Source organism: Megascapheus bottae, chromosome 20 (assembly GCF_031878675.1).
Source record: "Megascapheus bottae isolate mThoBot1 chromosome 20, mThoBot2.hap1, whole genome shotgun sequence".
Lineage (NCBI taxonomy): Eukaryota > Metazoa > Chordata > Mammalia > Rodentia > Geomyidae > Megascapheus > Megascapheus bottae.
The window spans coordinates 27,568,631-27,585,689 of record NC_143528.1 but is presented as its reverse complement, the minus strand read 5'-3'; the positions used below and the strand labels follow the sequence as shown (position 1 = coordinate 27,585,689).

Genomic DNA, 17,059 nt, shown 5'->3' with positions numbered 1-17,059 from the left:
AGATAAGTGACAGTCAATTATCTTCTCAGTGTACTAACAGGGCCCTGTACCATCATTTCAGTGGTAAAGGGTTACTTTCTACGGTTTACCCATCCAGCTGTGCTTATTATAGCAAAACATTAGGCCTCTTCTGTTCTTTGTAGTTCCAAGATAGGGATTCGAACTTGTACCTGGCCATTTCAGCTCTTTGGTTAGTCTCTACCAACCGAACCACGCCTCTACCCCTAAGCCACTTTTCATATTGGTCTCTGGTCATTTCTAAAAACTGTCCTCTTCTGTGTGAAAATGAGAGCACAAGTGTAAGATCCAATCACATTCCAATAAGCAGGTTTTGCTCCTGTTCAAATGCAAATGTGAGGTCATATTAGGGGGGAAAAAATACCAAACCTCACCAACTTGAGACAGGTTAAAAAAAAAAAATCTAATCATCCTGTTTAAACTAGGCAGCTTGCAGTGCGACGTAGTGATTTGGTGACTGACATCGTCATTAGGACATGGGCATAATAATTCCTCTGGGGGAGGCACGTGGCTAATTATTTCGTCTCTCCCACACAGCAAAGGGATCCAATGGGAAGATGGGCTCTGAGGGCAGAAGCAACTGGGGAGGATGGTTCCAAGAAACCTGCAATCCGACAATGGGCAACTTATCCGCCCAGGAACAAGGACACTATGGCTTGGTGGCCTCAGACGACTTGGCTTTCTTTCTAATTGGCTGAAGAGAAAGGGGGACGCGGGCTCTCCGAGGAACACCTCCCGAGCAGGGCTTTTTTCCAACCTCTCACCTGGGCCTTTGAGTTAAAGATAAACACTCACATCCATCAATCAATCAAACAATCGGCACTAATAAATCCTCCCAGCTAGAGACCAGCCACGTGGAGTTCTGCGGCAGCGCCCGCCCCGGGCCCCGACTTCCTGCTCGGCTTCCTGCGGGCCCGGGGCTGGGGGCTCCGGGCAGTGGGCATCAGGAGGCCTCCGGGAGGCCCGGCTGCCTGCAGGCCGGCGGGGGGCGCCGAGGAGGACGCCGGCCTTCGGGGCAGAGTTCCGAGCCGGCGCGATCTCCAAAGTTTGGGGATCTGCTTTTCGGGCGCCGAGTCCAAGGCCGGGGTGGGGGGGGGCAGACGTGGTGGAAAGTGTTCAGTTAGTTACCAGGGGGACGAGGCGCGGGGCGGTGGCGAGGAGGGAACCGCGGATCTGGAGAGAGGGCAGGTAGAGAAAGAGAGAAAGAGAGAAAGGCAGAGAGAAGGGGGAGGGAAGGAGGGAGGAAAGCCCGGCGAGCCAGGCACGCGGGCCAGCCGGAGCGCAGCGAGGCCGCCGGAGGGAGAGCGGGAGGGGTGCGGCGGGCGGGCGGGCGGCGCGGAGTGGGGCGGCGCGGAGGGCCCGGGAGGTGTAGCCGAGGGCTGGGGGGGGGGGGGGGGTTCCGGATCTGGAGGCGGAGAGGGCGGCGGGCGTTGCGGCCAGGGTGGGGGAAAGACCGGGAGGAGGAGGGGGAGGGGGAGGAGGAGGGAGGAGGAGGAGGAAGGGAGAACAGTGGCGGCGGCTGCGCCGGGCCGTGTGTCTCTCGCCGCCCGAGGAAGATGAGGCTGAAGATCGGGTTCATCTTGCGCAGTCTGCTGGTGGTGGGAAGCTTCCTGGGGCTCGTGGTCCTCTGGTCCTCCCTGTCCCCCCGCCCCGACGACCTGAGCCCGCTCGGCAGGATGAGGGTGAGTGACCCGCGCGGCCCCCCGCGCCCGCCAGGCGGTGGCGACCTGCAACTTGTTTTTGTTGGCGCGCGTGTGGCCCGGGCGGCGGGCGGGGGGTCGCGGCGTGGGGGCCGCCGCTCCGCAGGTGGTGCTGGGCGTCGCGTCGGCCGATCGGGGGCGCCGATATCCCCCCACCTCCACCCCCGGTACGGGGTCCCGGTCCCCGCCCCCCCCACTCCCCCCGCCCATCCCGGGGCTCCGCCGCCGGCATCCCAGCTGCGGAGGCGGCCAGGGCGGGCGCTCCCCCGCCGGGACCGCGGGGTGGAACGGGAGAGCGAGGTCCCGGGAAAGTGGGGGGTGACACCCAACCCCCCCCTCCCGGCGCGGCGACCACCGCGGCGGCGGCGGCGGCTGGAGGACGCGGGGTTGGGTCCAGGCTGCGGCCTGTGGCGCGCGCAGGCCCTGGAGGAAGCGGGATGCGGTCGCCGCCACCGCCGCGGTCCGGCGGACCAGGCCCCGCGGGGTCGTCCGCCCACCCGCCGTCGCCCGTCCGTGGGGTGCACGCGGCGGGGGACCGGGGTGCCCGGGGTCCTCCCGCCGAGCAGCCCGGGAGGACGCTAGCGCCCCGCCTCGCCCGGAGCTCGCTGCTGCCCGCTGCGCTCGGGCGGCCGGGGCCTCGCCCCTGAGCTGGCCGTGCCTTGGGTCTGCCTGGACGACCGGAGGTTCAAATCCTCCCCCTTCCCCGCCTCCCCTTGGGCTCGCCGCCGCTCCGATCCTGCTTCCTCTTTCCCGGTGAAACAACTAACTTGTGCCGCGCCGGGGCGCGGACCTGGCGGCTGCTCCGCAGGGACGCATTCGTCTGCCGCCTCGGACGCGGGTGTCAGCCCTGACGCCCCGGGCTTTGCAGGGCTTAGCCGGGCGCCTCGGTACATTAGTTCCCGCGAGCCTCGCGCGCGCGCGCGCCACCGCCGGGCACCGAGCCAGCCGTTGGTGGAACGAGCCGGTCCCCCCACCCCACCCTCCCAGTGTGACCCCTTCCTCCAGGGGAACGGTTGTAACCCGCACCACTCTCAGCCTTTTGCCCCGGAGGTTTGTCCCACCCCAGCCCCGCGCGAGGGGTTCGAGGCGCCCCCCGGGAGGCGCCGCGCTCCGGCGTGGTCGTCGTCTTTATTAAGTTTCCCTCTGCACGGAGTTTAGCCTCGGCAGAGTGGAGGGAAAGAGGCTCCTGGCGGCCTCTGGAAAGTTGAGAATCCGAGGGAGGGAGTTTGTCTGCCCAGATCCGGGCCTGGCTCTGGGAGGTCACCCACGAGGATACCCACGAGGCTGGGCAACAGGAAAGACTTCCCCTCGGTGGGGAGCTGGCCTGGGTCTTACAGGTTTTGCTCTCAGCAAGATACCTGATGGGATTAACTCGAAAGTCATCAGATGGCCTTTGCGTGTGGTGGTAGAAACCGTAGCCCTAATTCTCTAGGAGAAAAAGGAAAAATGGGCCAACAGAATCGTGTTCAGGATGTCCTATATTTCACAACGGTATCTTTCCCCTCAAATCTAGATATTAATGCTGAGACCTGTGCTAAGCTACAGAGCTCTTTTAATGATGATGTTATAGGGTGATGAAATCTTGACTTTTTATTTTTAAATTTGGGATAACGTTTGTCAGTGGATCTGTTGTGATTTCTAACATTTGGAAGGTAGATGCTAGATTTTTTTTTTTTTTTGAGATTGACCAATGCTTAGGTATCAGGAGAGTGGAACCTTTGCATCAAACAGTAATCCTGACAAGTGTGGGAACAGTGTATAAATCATAAGAGTGTAGAGACTCTTGATAACCTAAAGAAGTCTTGAGATCCAGCACTGGGAGAACAGCTGTTACAGAAAATATTGAGTTCCTCCTCCCTCCAGGTAGCCCTCTTATGTGAACTGTGATCACAGTTTATTTCCATCCATTGTGAGAACCATCTCTAATGCTGGACTCTCACCACCAACACCTCTTACATGACCTGAAATAGGTTAGAATAATTTGTCATAGATAGGTTCTGCCTTTACTTTGCATGCTTGTTTTGGTGGCTACATCTGCCTTCTTCTGTACTTTTGTCTTGGATTATCAGTATTCATTCCAGAAAAAGTCTGTTATGACCTGGTCCTTCCTTGCCTGGACTTATTATTATTTTTTATTAGTGTAAATATCCAGATTTTTTTTTACTTTAGATCTGTACACTTGTGAAGGCAAGAGAAGCATATTTCTTAGCCTTCTCCTGAGCCTTTGCCCTTTTCTCTAAAGTGAAAGATTTGAAAAATGATCTTAGTGTTCCAGTCATATTCTGTTGTTTGGTTTGTTTTCCATTGATTTATTCCAACAATTTTGAATGCCTGCTCCACATCAGGTATGATGCTAGAAATGAAACACTCCTTGTCCTTAACCTTACAGATTTTGTACTGTAATAAAATACACACTAGCCAAGCCTCCATAAATATAATGGTGTTACTGCATTCTGTGAGAGGGAAAATAAATGAGAAGAGCTTGGTTATAAAAAGCATTCCCTGAAGAAATGACTTTTGGAGTGAAATCTAAGATTTGAAGAAGAGTTGTTGATGGGAGTAGGAAGAGACAGTTCTGAAAGGGGTTACAGAGATAAAAGTCCTGAGGTGTGGTCAATGAAAAGAGGGACTGGGGAAGACCAATGGAGTTGACACATGGAAAGGAGGAAGAGAGGCAAAATGATGCTACAAAGCTAGGGAGGCATCTTGTACACCCTGCTGAGGATTGAAGTTTTAAGAGCTATGGGAAGATGGGGGGGTTAAGTAGGAGGAGAAGTTCATATTTGTGTTTTGAAAGACCACTATGAGTGGCTGCGGGAGGGATGGATGAACAGCAAAGAGGAGTCCTGTTAGACAGTATATAGCTCAGATGACAGGTTACATGGCTTGGTTTGGCTGAGGAGTTCGTCTGTATGGCGATGAAGAATATACTTTGATTCAGGAACTATTGAAGATGCAAAGGCCTCTGGGTTTGGTGAGGTTGGATGTGGAAGTAAAGAGATCAAGAGGTCCAGGATGATAGATGGTTATATCTATCTGAAAAGTTAGGGACACAACATTTGCATTTGCTTTGGTTACTTTTTTTTTTTAATGTCATTTAGACTTGTAAAAATGCAGAAAGTTCCTTTAATGAAACAAATTACAGTGTGTTTCCCACAGATTTTTAGACCTGAATGTTAAAAGTTCATTAGCTCTGAAAATAAAAGTTTGTAATGGAAAGCTTGACAGATCTTTAACTTCAGTAGTTATGCTGAAAGGTTCAGGTGAAACAGTGTGTAAAGGGATAGTTCTCTCTATATACAAACGTCAATAGCAAACCATTAATGCCACTTAGTTTCAGAATAATATGTGTTGGGGACCTAATTCAAGTACTACTTTTAAGGCCAAGATGATTAGGTGATAAACAAGCCGGGAGATTTGAAAGGTATATTCCTATATTGATTAAGTGAGGACTTGACAGAATTGATCACCTTATGCCAGTTCCATTCTTACTTGTCCAAATCATTTTACCTCAGTAATAATCACCCTTTTAACTTCAAGAGATATGACCTTGACCTAGAATCTATTTCCAATAGTTAATACTATTAGGTATGGAGCTACCTACCACTTAGGAACAGTGTAGCCTATAAGTAGTCATAATTCTTTCAGTTCTTCTGCCCCCTGAAAGGATTATTGTTGTTTTCTTGCCTCTTTTCAACGTTCCATCACCTAACTACCATCTCAATTCTAAAAAATTTAAAAAAAAATCACATCCCTAAAGAAATTCAGGTTTATAGACCCCCTGAAAGTGATGGAAACACAGGCATGTTTTTTTTTTTTTTCAGGGCTGAAAATTAGAAAGGCTTTTTTTCTGCTTCCTAGAAGTTCCTGTAAACCAAACTGAGCTTCATCCCACAGATAACTCTTTGGAGAATGAGCTTGTCACAGACTTTCTATCCTGTCTCTACTTGATGCTAAGTTTAAGAAGGCACATAACCAATTTTTTGTTAGGCAACATAAAGTAAGATGCACGTATTATGTCTCTCCCAATGGGTTGGGTTTGAGTGCCTAAAATGTTTAATGGATGCCTAAGAATTTCTGTACTCAGAATCTCTGTGGTGTTTCCCATGTTATGGCTTTGGGAAGGTCAGCCATAAGGTCTTTCTGCAGTCTGAGTTCCCGTCTCTTACCTTGGTAAGACTTTATGGAGAATGCTGAGAAAATTTGCTGTCAAGGGCTCACTTGAGGCAGAGGATGGGGGGAGGGCAGGAGACGGAAATAAGACATTCCTTAATCAAATAGCAATATAAAGAAACTATATGAGAGCCATCACAAGGAGGTATTTAACAACCAGACTTATAGACAGAAAGTTTTAAGGTAGCCTTTTTTGGAGTTCATGGTCATCAGAAAGGGAATGAAAATGGCTGGACAACAGATTTGGGTTTCTGTATAGGCTGTGTTAGACTTGTGAATAGGAAGTTGGAGGAAGAGGAATAATGCATCATGAACAAAAAGCCAAATTTCTGAGCCACCTGTAATCAGAATATTTGCTCAAATTCAAATTTCATCATTCTTTAAAAAAAGAATTGATTGGCAAGATTTGAATATTGAAAATAGCTGTTATATACAGGAAAGTCATTATGGTTATTCAGCTTCTGAGCAGATAATGATCTTTGTATCAAGTTTTATCCTGATTCATATTCGTGCAGATAGATTGTCTCACAAGTAAAAGTAACTAAGAATTCTAATTTCTAGAATATAATTGACAAACACTATTGAAAGGTTTTATGATTATTTTACATAAGGTAGAAGGAGAAGGATAAAAAAGTGAAATTCACATTAATGGTGATGGGATTTTTGTAAGATGATATATTGATATTATAAACATAATACTATTCTCTGAACAGATACTTTACATACGTTTGTTGGAGTGTTTAAAAGTGTCATTTATTGCTCTAGGCATTGTGGATTGAAGAGAGTGGAGAAGTTACACAATCCTGGTAGGAAGATGTTAGTTATTTTTGAGTAGTACTAACTGGATTCCATTGTTGTGGATATTTCGGATACCATACAATAGCAAATAATAACAATGATAATAGAGTACATGTTGAGTCCTTGCTTTGTGCAGGTAAATATTCTGCAGGTATTCTGCATGTTGTTTAATTGTAACAGAAATCCTCTTTAGTCAGATCTAAACATACTTCTATACATGAATCTGCTGAGGAACCTCTAGAGAGATGAACTCTGTGTAAGCTCATTTACTTAGTAAGCAGCAGAGCCAAGAATTCAATCTCAAGTGTCCTAACTTTAAGAGCTATTCTCTCTGACCCTGTACTCCGTATTTTAGCAACATAGAAAAGTTCATGTGGAGTGCACTGAGAGGAGGATATGTAGGCAGTAGAATAATTTAAGTTGAACCCAGTGAAGATGATATGAAGGCACAGAAAAGGTCATTCCTGGGAGGTCAAGGAAAGTAAGGAAAGATGATGGTTTAGATGAAGCCTAAGAAATGAGCCTAACAAAACCTGCCCTGTTAATCAGAGGAAATTGCAGTCCAGGCAGAGGGAACAAGAATTGCAAAAAACCAACAACCAACCAACCAAACAAAAAAACCAGAGCTTGGAATAAGGGATGAGAAATAGAAAGAGGCTAGTACTGATAAACTCCAAGATGTAGTCTGACTCAGATACTGAGGTCAGTTATTAGGGTGGTTATTTGTTGCAGTTTGCATTCATTGTCATCCTTTCACTTAAGTATCCTGAGTTGAATGGTAAATTTTGTGGGTCCAAGATAAAAGAAATCATAACATTGTGTTTGGTCCTGGGGTTTTGTGGCTACATGCGCAGACAATTGCAGTAGAATGAGAATTGTAATTAGCTAAATCCATCGGGACCCACAGGAACACAGAAGAGCAGCATCTACTATAATGAGATTGGGTGCTATCAGAGAGCTGATCTTATCCTTACGAGAATGTGAGGAAAGATGTAGCACATATGAAAATGTATGAAAGGTGACAGTCAACCCTAGGGACATGACTGGACCCGGGAAAGAAATAGAATATGAGTCCTGAAATGTGGCCAGGGCCATCAACAAATTCAAGTGCTTCTCCCTGGGGAGAAGCTGGTTTAAAAAGGATGTACCAGAAACCCTGCACAGATACTTTCTAACCAATAATACTTGAGGCACAGGGCTGTTTCGCTTCTTCTATGGCATGGAGGTAAATTTGTTAGTAAATAATTTGTCTGGGGAAATAAACCAGATGAGAAAGAGTTCAGTTGATGAACAGTCAGTCATCTTCACCACCTGCCATAGAAGAGAAAGAATTTTGTTAGAAAACCTTAAAAGTCAAAGAGGAACTGGATCCATTTTGTTTATATCTCTACCATATTTAGGTGGATCTCTACCTCATCAACAGTGGTGTGTGAGTGCATGGGTATATGTATTTTAACCTGATCTGTAATCCTGTAGTTGTAATGACATTAGAATGCATATTAAATATTAAACCTATATTAGGCATTTCTTCATATTCAAGTAGTCTGGGTGCCAGGGACTCGTAAGGCAATAACTGAAAAAAATCAGCTTAATATCGGCTAGAAAAGAAATTTTATCCCTAGAACCTTAGGTAATTATTTTTGTCCTCAATATGTAAGTTTGGATATGTGTATTTAAAGAAAGAGAATAACAACATTATATGTCCATCATTTCAGTAACCTGTGTAAAGATCATAGATGATCATTTCTTTATAAAAGGAAATTTCTCTTTTAATTCTAACTGAGCCCTGTAACCCTTAAAAGCAGCAACAGAGTTATCTCAAAAGGTAACTACCCAGGGCTTAAGTCCATCGGATTGGGAAGAGCTACTTCAGTTACTTCATTTGTTAAGAATCCTGGATATTTCAACATGAGAAATGTTCTTATTTCAACTCCATTACAAATTCCCTTCTGAGCTCCCAAAGCCTTTGTAGCATTTTCAAGCATTGCTCCTGAGAAGCATTTAAACATGCCATCAGGGAGACCCAATTCAGTTCACTGAATACAAAGACTGGAATACTGAAACTTGAGGAAAAAATTAACTTTGCATTATCTAATTAGGTTTATGGGATTGCTACAGCGCAGCCTGGCTCCCCAAATCTAGAAGGTACAATTAACGGCAGTATTATATCAATACCAACTAGTCTGCTAATAGGCTTCTAAGCAAAGCAATTGGAATTTGTTATCACCAATTGCTTTTAAACCTGATAAATTAAAATTAAATCACATACTATTGGGAACCATTCTGTATGAGAATAAATGGCCTAAGCAATTTCAACATCTTTTATTTTTGTTGATTACCTGGATCTTAGCAACAAACTTACATGACTAATGGTGATCTGGATTGGATGTAATTTTAGCTTTTGTAGTTCCCTTATGAAATTATTTTATACATGCTTTAGCACTTACATGTTGAGTCACTGTGTACTCATTAGTAATGTGTGTACCTAATATAAGAAGTTGGATTTGGTATTAACTTTTTTAAAAAGGCATTACTTGAGAAAGTGCCAAAATATGTTTATTTTTGTCATTGTACCAGAAATGTAACATTTCTATTTATTAAACTGTTTGTATTCTCCTTTGACTTCTGATTTTCCTTACAGTAACAAAGCCAAGAACCACAAAAAAACCAAAAAAACATTTTATGGTAAGGTATTACCTTTAATGAGAGCAAAGTTTGCCATTAGATGCTAACAACTACAATGCCTGCTTCCAACAACAGCTCAAACTCTTGATTGAAAACTAACCCATAGACTTAGTTATTGAAGGGTCACCGTAGCTCAGATCCAGAGTGCAGCATAAGAGCAAGTGTTGAACCATTTTCCAGAGTTTTAAGAGCTAACATTTGTACAAAGCGTTCACATGACATCAGTACAAAATTTTACACTTCTATGGTATTTTATTTTTGATATATTCCAGCATGGGATAGCTGTACATTACAAAACTAAAGACATAATTCGTAATGGTTGAGGTGCTGTGGTTCTTCTCCTAACTTATTATTGTACTTTATCGGCTTTTTTATTTTGTTGAATTTGAGGGAACTATTTCATATATATATTTATTATCATCTGTTACTACAAAAGTAATACAACCTTATAATGTTGGCATAAAATCAGATTATCAGAGTGAATCATACAGGCATTGTTTTGTCAGGAGTTGAAGATATATATCATGTCAAGGGAGAAACATTATAGTGGGTTCTAATTCCATTCATAGTTTGCAGTTATGTATAAACATTCTTAACTTAATGAGAGAACCATATAGTGAGGTTAAATCAATTAAGATACTGGTATGAATGATTAAATTGCTGCTGTGAAAAACATAAACTCATCCCGTAGTATATTATTACTCTACTAAGAGTTTTTTTTTTAATCCATAGCATCCTGTATACTTAGAAAAGACACACTTTCTATGTCCATTCCAAAAATTGTTTAGACATTTTCTAAAATATTTACCTTACTAGATAGAGAATCCTCCCCCTCCTGCTGTGGTACTGGGGTTTAAAGTAAGGGCCTTACACTTTTTAGGTAGGTGCACTACCATGTAAGCAATAACTCAGCCCTTTTTTTCTTCAGTTTATTTTTCACAAGAGTGGGTGTGGGACTACAAGCCTTTCTATTTTCACCTCATAATTAGGATTATAGGCATGTACCATCTCACCAGTCTAGGACTAGGTTTTAATTGTGCTTATTTGCAGCAATTTAAATGCTCCTATCCTGGCAAATTGTTTTCTGGCAACTTAGTGTTTTGCCATATAATTTTTGCTAGATGACTTGATCATTATATTCCTTTAACATTTAACTAATTCCATAGAATTAACCTTTCTGAATCTCTAATACAGCAAAGTCATGTAAATCTTAGTATTTGTTGCCTTTACAATCTGTTCACCAGGGTTTATTTCTTTTGAAAGAAAGCATTTAAAACCTACTGTTCAAAAGTCTTCTAATTTTTGCCAGGATGATTTAAAATGAATAAAAAATCCATTAGATTTTTGGCAAATACATTTTCAATTATGCTACATACTAAATGACTACAAAGTGCTTTTTAGAGTAATGGAATAGAAATGACTGAAATCTTATTACTTTATACATGAAGTTTTCTAATATGGTAAAAATTATCAATGTCAAGATTGGAAAGTTTGATAAGATGAATTTGTATGCATATTATATGTAATTATATATATATATACATATATGTTGTTTTCCTGTGGTATTGGGGATTGAGCTGAGGAGGGTTTCATATTTGTCAGGCAGGTGTTCTACCACTGGCGCCACACGTCTAGTCCCCTTTTTCGATTGGTTATTTTTGAGGTAGGCTCTCATTTTAGGATCTGTATAGGCTTCAGTTCTCTTATCTCTTGATTCCTCGTGTCACTGGGGCTAGCAGGTACACAACCTTGCCATTGGTTGAAATGGAGTGTTGGAAATTTCTTGTACCCAAACTGGCCTTGAACTATATCATACCTCTCCCAAGTAGCTAGGATTATAGGCTTGAGCTATTGCACTTAGCTTAACATTTAAGCAAAGGATAGCTAGAATAAGGAAGTATAGTTGTGCAGTTTCATTAAGTGTTGCTTAACACTTAATGATGTCATCATCGGGTGATGATGACATCAGAGGAAATTCTAAGTCTAGAATTTATTGAAGAAGGTAGGAGAATGCTTCTGTTCTTGTGGTCAATTATAATTAATTTATTTGCAGTTCAGGGAGATCACAATGGTAAAGAAAAGAAATAGGTTTAGCAATTTTAAATTTTCTGAAAATCTGCTAAAAGAGGGTGATGTTCAAATACTTTGGGGGGGGGGGCACGTGCGTGAGTACCAGTACTGGGGCTTGAATTCAGGGCCTGTGTGCTGTCTCTGGGCTTTTTTGCTCACCACTAGCACTCTATCACTTGAGCCACAGCTCCCCTTCTGGCTTTTTAGTAGTTAAATAGAGGTAAGAGTTTTGTGAACTGTCCTGTGGGGGCTGGCTTTGAATTGCCATCCTTACTTCTCGCCTTCTGAGTAGCTAGAATTGTACGTGTGAGCCACCAGTGCATAGCATTGTAGTATTTTAAACAATTATATTTTTCTGTCTTACTCTTCTTGAAGCTAATACCTGTCTTAAAAAGTAAATGTAGAGAATGTAGAATCACAGCAAGAATCTGAAGAGTAATATCAACCAACAAACACAGAGCCTAAACTGTGCCTTTCCCAAACTCTGCTGTTTCTTTAGCATGAGAAGAGAATTACTGGTATCATCCTGAGTATTGGTCTAATGACATATAATGCTACGTCATTACTGTCATTTTTCCAATGTCCTACCGGAAAATGGGAAGGGGTTTCAACACCGAATGTTTCTTTTTATTTTCCATTGATTACTACAACAGGACTAATGCCAGTCTATACGCATAACTAAATTGAAGAAAATCCCAGCCAGAGTCTAATGAATAGTTTTGCTGCAGTGCCATCTTGTTGCATAAGAGACAAATATGTCATCCTTGACCTTTATTCAATTAACTAGTAATTCAAAGCAGAAAGTAAGTATTAAAACCTTTGTCATACATTGGCAATAATTACATCCTGAAACTCCAGTAAATGGTTTTGGAACATTCATCCTGGTGTCCATCAACTTCTTTTGCTTATATAACAGGCATTTAGGTTTAAAGGCAATCGAGTCTTGTGTAAATGAGTAATGACTTTGAAAGGCTGACAAAGTGCAGGGTAAGAGGAAGTTACAAGTGGGATACGTTAAGTGCTTTTTTTTTTTAAAGTTTTTGTTTTAAATATTAAAACTAAAATTAGAAAACTTACTGTAGTAGTTAAAAGGAATATGGTGTTTTTTTGTTAATAAATTGAGATGTCTTCCTACAGTCCTTTAATTATTCAAGAAAAGAATAATTATCTATTTAACTGTTCCCTACCATCTCCTCTTCTGGCTCTCTTGGGATAAGAGATTATTTCTCTGATTATATAATTTATTGGGTGGCTTGTTGATCAATTTCTTTGGGTCCCTGTGTGTGCTGTATGTGAAAATGATCCCTTCAAGGTCAAAGTGTCAGTGGTATATTTTATTACACAAACAACAGATAGAAAATTCAAACTTGCCTCTCGGCGATGAGCTTGGGAGGAGGTTACTTAGCAATTCTTCAACATACACACAGAGAAATTTCATTTTCTGAATATACTGAGCTCTTAAAAAAAAAAAACCTGATTCTTTTTAATTAAAGATAACCGAACCTTATAACTTGGCATGAGCCAGTACTAATGAGAGAATGAAATTTCATTTTTAGAATGAGAGATAATGAACCTTTTAAAAAAAGTTTTTGCTCTATGGGAGCTTGGCACCCCATGCCCACTACTTGTGGGAGACAAAAAACAAAAACCAGAGTTTTTCAAATGCTGCTTCATCCTATGAAAAAACAACAGACCTTGAAAGAATGAATGATGGAAGTTAAAGCCTTAAGTGATTGACTAGGAATGGGAGAAAGATAAAAGATGTAGTTTTCTTGCATGTGACTCCTTTCTGTCAAAGAACTGCAGGTTTCCCTGGGTTGACAGTTGCTTTAGGGTAAACCTGTGAATATAGATTGCAGTGATGAAAATCACAACAAATTCACATTGTTGTAAGAAAATCTCCCTTATCATGTTTAAAAAATTGGTTTAGAATAGTGTTGTTGATGACTTAGAAGTATTAGTATTCTGGAAGCTACTAACTTTTAAATCCATGCCAATTCCTCTAACTCTTGTCAGCTCACTGTAAACCTTGTCACAGTTACATATGATAATCAGTTTTAAGTGGCAAGACAATCAGAAAATACACAGTGCCTTATTAAGTCAGATGCCTTCTAGGACTTTTTAGGATTTTATTTCCAAAATGTATGGATATTTGTAGTTGCTTTTATTTAAGGTGTCACGTATATGCATTTAAACACATGTTGGTAATAGATGACAGACACTTAAGCATGTAAAATTAAACATGGGCTTTGATGGGTTGTGATTCATCAAAGTCCTTGAGAAATTTGCTGGGCCTTAGTTTGTGTCAGTGAAGTCACTGTGTTGTTCTCTTGCCCAAGTAGAGAGGACTGAAGTAGATCAGAGTCCTTTTTATTTTTGGCCAGTCCTGGGACTTGAACATTCTGAGCATTGTCCTTGGTCACCTTTTGCTCAAGGCTAGCACTCTACCATTTGAGCCAAAGCACCGCTTCTGGCCTTTTCTGTGTATGTAGGAATTGAATCCAGGGCTTCATGCATGCTAGGCGAACACTCTACCACTAGGCCACACTTCTGACTCCAAATACACAATTTTTTTGTTGTCGTTGGTCATGGGGCTTGAACTCTGGGCCTAGGCGCTGTTCACAATGAGCCACAGCACCACTGGTTGGAGTCTTACCACCACTCTGTAAAAGCTGGTAGCAGTGTGTACAGCACTCTTGCAGTGTGTTAAGAGGGATGGACTGAATCTCTTGGATATATAACTTACTATTAGATGTGCAGAAGATTTAATGTCTCAAAAAAAAAAAAAAAAAAAAAGGGACCAGGCGCAATGGCTCACACCTGTAATCCTAGCTACTCAGGAAACTGAGATCTGAGGATCTGGGTTCAAAGCCAGCCCAGGCACTAAAGACCCCTGACATTCTTATCTCTAATTAACCACTAGAAAACCAGAAGTGGCTCTGTGGCTCCAGGGGTAAGGCAGTAGCCTTGAGCTGAAGAGCTCAGGGACAATACCCAGGACCAGAGATCAAGCCCCACCACCACTGACAAAAAATCAAAATCTTAAACTACACAGTTTCCACTCCCCCAACTGAATTTTTCTTTTTAGATTTTGATGACCAAAATAATTCATTGAGAGAAGCCCTTGATCTTAGAAGAATACTATAGTTAGAAAATTTTTCTCCTACTGCTTGAATGCTTCCTTTTCTAGGCAATCTAATTTGTAAAAAGCATATTATAGTAGCCAAAGAGACTTGGAGCTCAGGAATACTAAGTTTTGAATTTTGTTCTAGAGGCTAGTGACCAGGAAGTAGAGCAGGTTAAATCTGTGCTGCTGAGTGAGCTCTACTTCCTTATGCCTGCCTTAGTGCTTACTCATCTCTTGGTTTTGTTGTTATCTGAGCTGTATCAGTTTCTCTATGTGCTCTATGTGCTGCTCAATTAAGAGATACAAGCTGTGTGGCATTCAGGTGATTCCATGATCTCATGGCTTGGGAATAATGTGATATTCCAGTGGTTTTTCTTGACACTGTCTCACTGAAAGCTTGAAAACCCCAAGCATGTCCATAATTAATTCAAGCAATTCCTAAGGAAGGTTAGATACAACCTGATTACAGAAATACTAGCACTTGTGGGTTAGGCAGGGAGGATGAACTTGTAAGTGCAGTATGTTGTGCCATCAGTAAGCAGGAAGTGCCTGGATGGATAGCACAAAGTCCTGGTTTGGGACTGTCCTTTGTAGTGGAGTTGGGGAACTGGAGGGGATGAGGGGAAAATAGGATCAATAGCATGAATATTCATCCCCACAGGATGAATTATAATATTAATTAATATGAAAAATTATTCTGTTTAATTTTCCCTTGTATGTAATGTATAGCTCCGCATACACAAGTTGGCAGCTGGTGGACTAGAAAAATAAAAGCTGACATTCTTATATAGTTTAGGTACACATGGACTCTGACATGGATTAGAATCCTGTTGCAATCACATGTGAATAGCTTTATGAACTTTGCCTTGTTACTTCCCTTAAGTTTTCTTTTCCTTATTGATAAGAAAAGACATAAATCATAGCAATGTTCTCATGTTTCCCTTATGTAAGTTTTTTTTTAAAACCAGGTGTTACAGGTAAAATTTAACTTGCAGTTTTATACATGTTATTTTCCCTTTCTTCCTTCTCTTCTTTTTTGAATGAACCTAGTGATTTGTATATCGTTTTCAAGAGTGCTTTAAAAAAAAGAAAATACAGAAGCTAGAGTTGATAGCCCAGGTGTGATTTCAGCACAAAGGAGGGCTCACGGCAGGAGGATCAGGAGTTTTAAGGCCAGTCTGGATGATGTATTGAGACTTTGTCTCAAAAAAATTCAAAAACAAAACCTACTTATTATGAATTATTTTTAGTTATAAGTGAAAAGCAGCTAAATATCATCTTTTCAGACTTTGGCCTTATATCCACATCCTTCTATAAACTAGTATGCCAACATAGAGGAGAGATCACTATAGTTTGTGATAATGCAGTTTTTTCACATAGAAAATGTTGAAAGAGTAAAACCAAGAAACTTAACACCAAAAGATAATTATCATTTGGTGTATGCTGTCCACAAATATAATGAACATATATAAACATAGGCCACAGCACATGTTCTGCTTTGTGGATTATTATTTTGGTTTCAGAGTAAACATAATTTGATTCTTTAGGATATATTCTTTTGTAAACTAGTCCTTATTGATCAGCTTAGCATTGACATGGTATAAGAAAAGAGAACATTAATAAAAGAAAAAACTGTGTTCAGGAAATTACATATTATAAGTGGTCAAGTTGTTTTTCACTTGCCTCTTTAAAAAAAAAAAAAAGCCCCCAGGCATTAGTGGCTCATAACTGTAATCTAGCTACTCAAGAGGCTGAGATCTGAGGTTCCTAGTTCAAAGAGAGCTTATTCAGGAAAGATGGTGAGATTTTCATTAGGGATTCAACTACCAAAAAACTGAAGTGGCAACATGGTTCAAAGTGTTGGAGCACTACTCTTGAACACAAAAGCTATCCACAAAGGGACAGTGCCCACGCCCTAAGGTCAAGCAACCCCAGCACCAAACACAAAATGGCATACCCATAATCCTAAATTTTCATACCATAGTTTAGAAGACTCCTTAAAACAGTTACTGGCTCAACTAAGAGAAGTACAAGAAGAGGCAGAATAAAATTGGAACAACTATTTCATGGAAATTGCTTACATTTCTCCCTCTTCCTTATTTTTTAGCCTATCATTCTGTGGTTTAACAGCCTAAAGCTTTTAAGCTGCCTACTGAATTAGAATTAAGAAATTAAACTCATTGCATTGTGATTAGTTGTCGTGTACAGAGAAAAGTATACAGTGCAAGGAGAGATGCCTCTTCTCAACTAGATCTTTAAATATTTGAATGCATATATTTCATTCAGTAACATGCATGTAAGGAGAGAAATTTTCATGGCAGAATTCTACACAAAGAAATACTTCCTGGACTGTGTTCCATGAGTCAACACACACTGAGAAGTATTCCTTTGAAAGTCAATTCTTGAGTCGATCATATGGAGAAAGGCAACACCCACCAGAGAATGGCAGTGTTCATTAGTAGGTTTGAAGTCCTGGAGACCCCTTCAA

At 41.7% G+C, this 17,059-nt stretch overlaps 1 protein-coding gene across 2 annotated transcripts in view; it reads left to right on the top strand.

Annotated features, from left to right (window-relative positions):
• Positions 1-1,483: 1,483 nt before the first annotated feature.
• Galnt7 (polypeptide N-acetylgalactosaminyltransferase 7) overlaps positions 1,484-17,059 on the top strand; it is a 123,857-nt gene continuing 108,281 nt past the window's right edge. For both annotated transcript variants that reach the window (XM_090354191.1, XM_090354192.1), the window contains exon 1: positions 1,484-1,700. In XM_090354191.1, the coding sequence (XP_090210317.1) occupies positions 1,575-1,700 (126 nt within the window). In that variant the 5' untranslated portion in view covers positions 1,484-1,574. The remainder of the gene's footprint in view (positions 1,701-17,059) is intronic.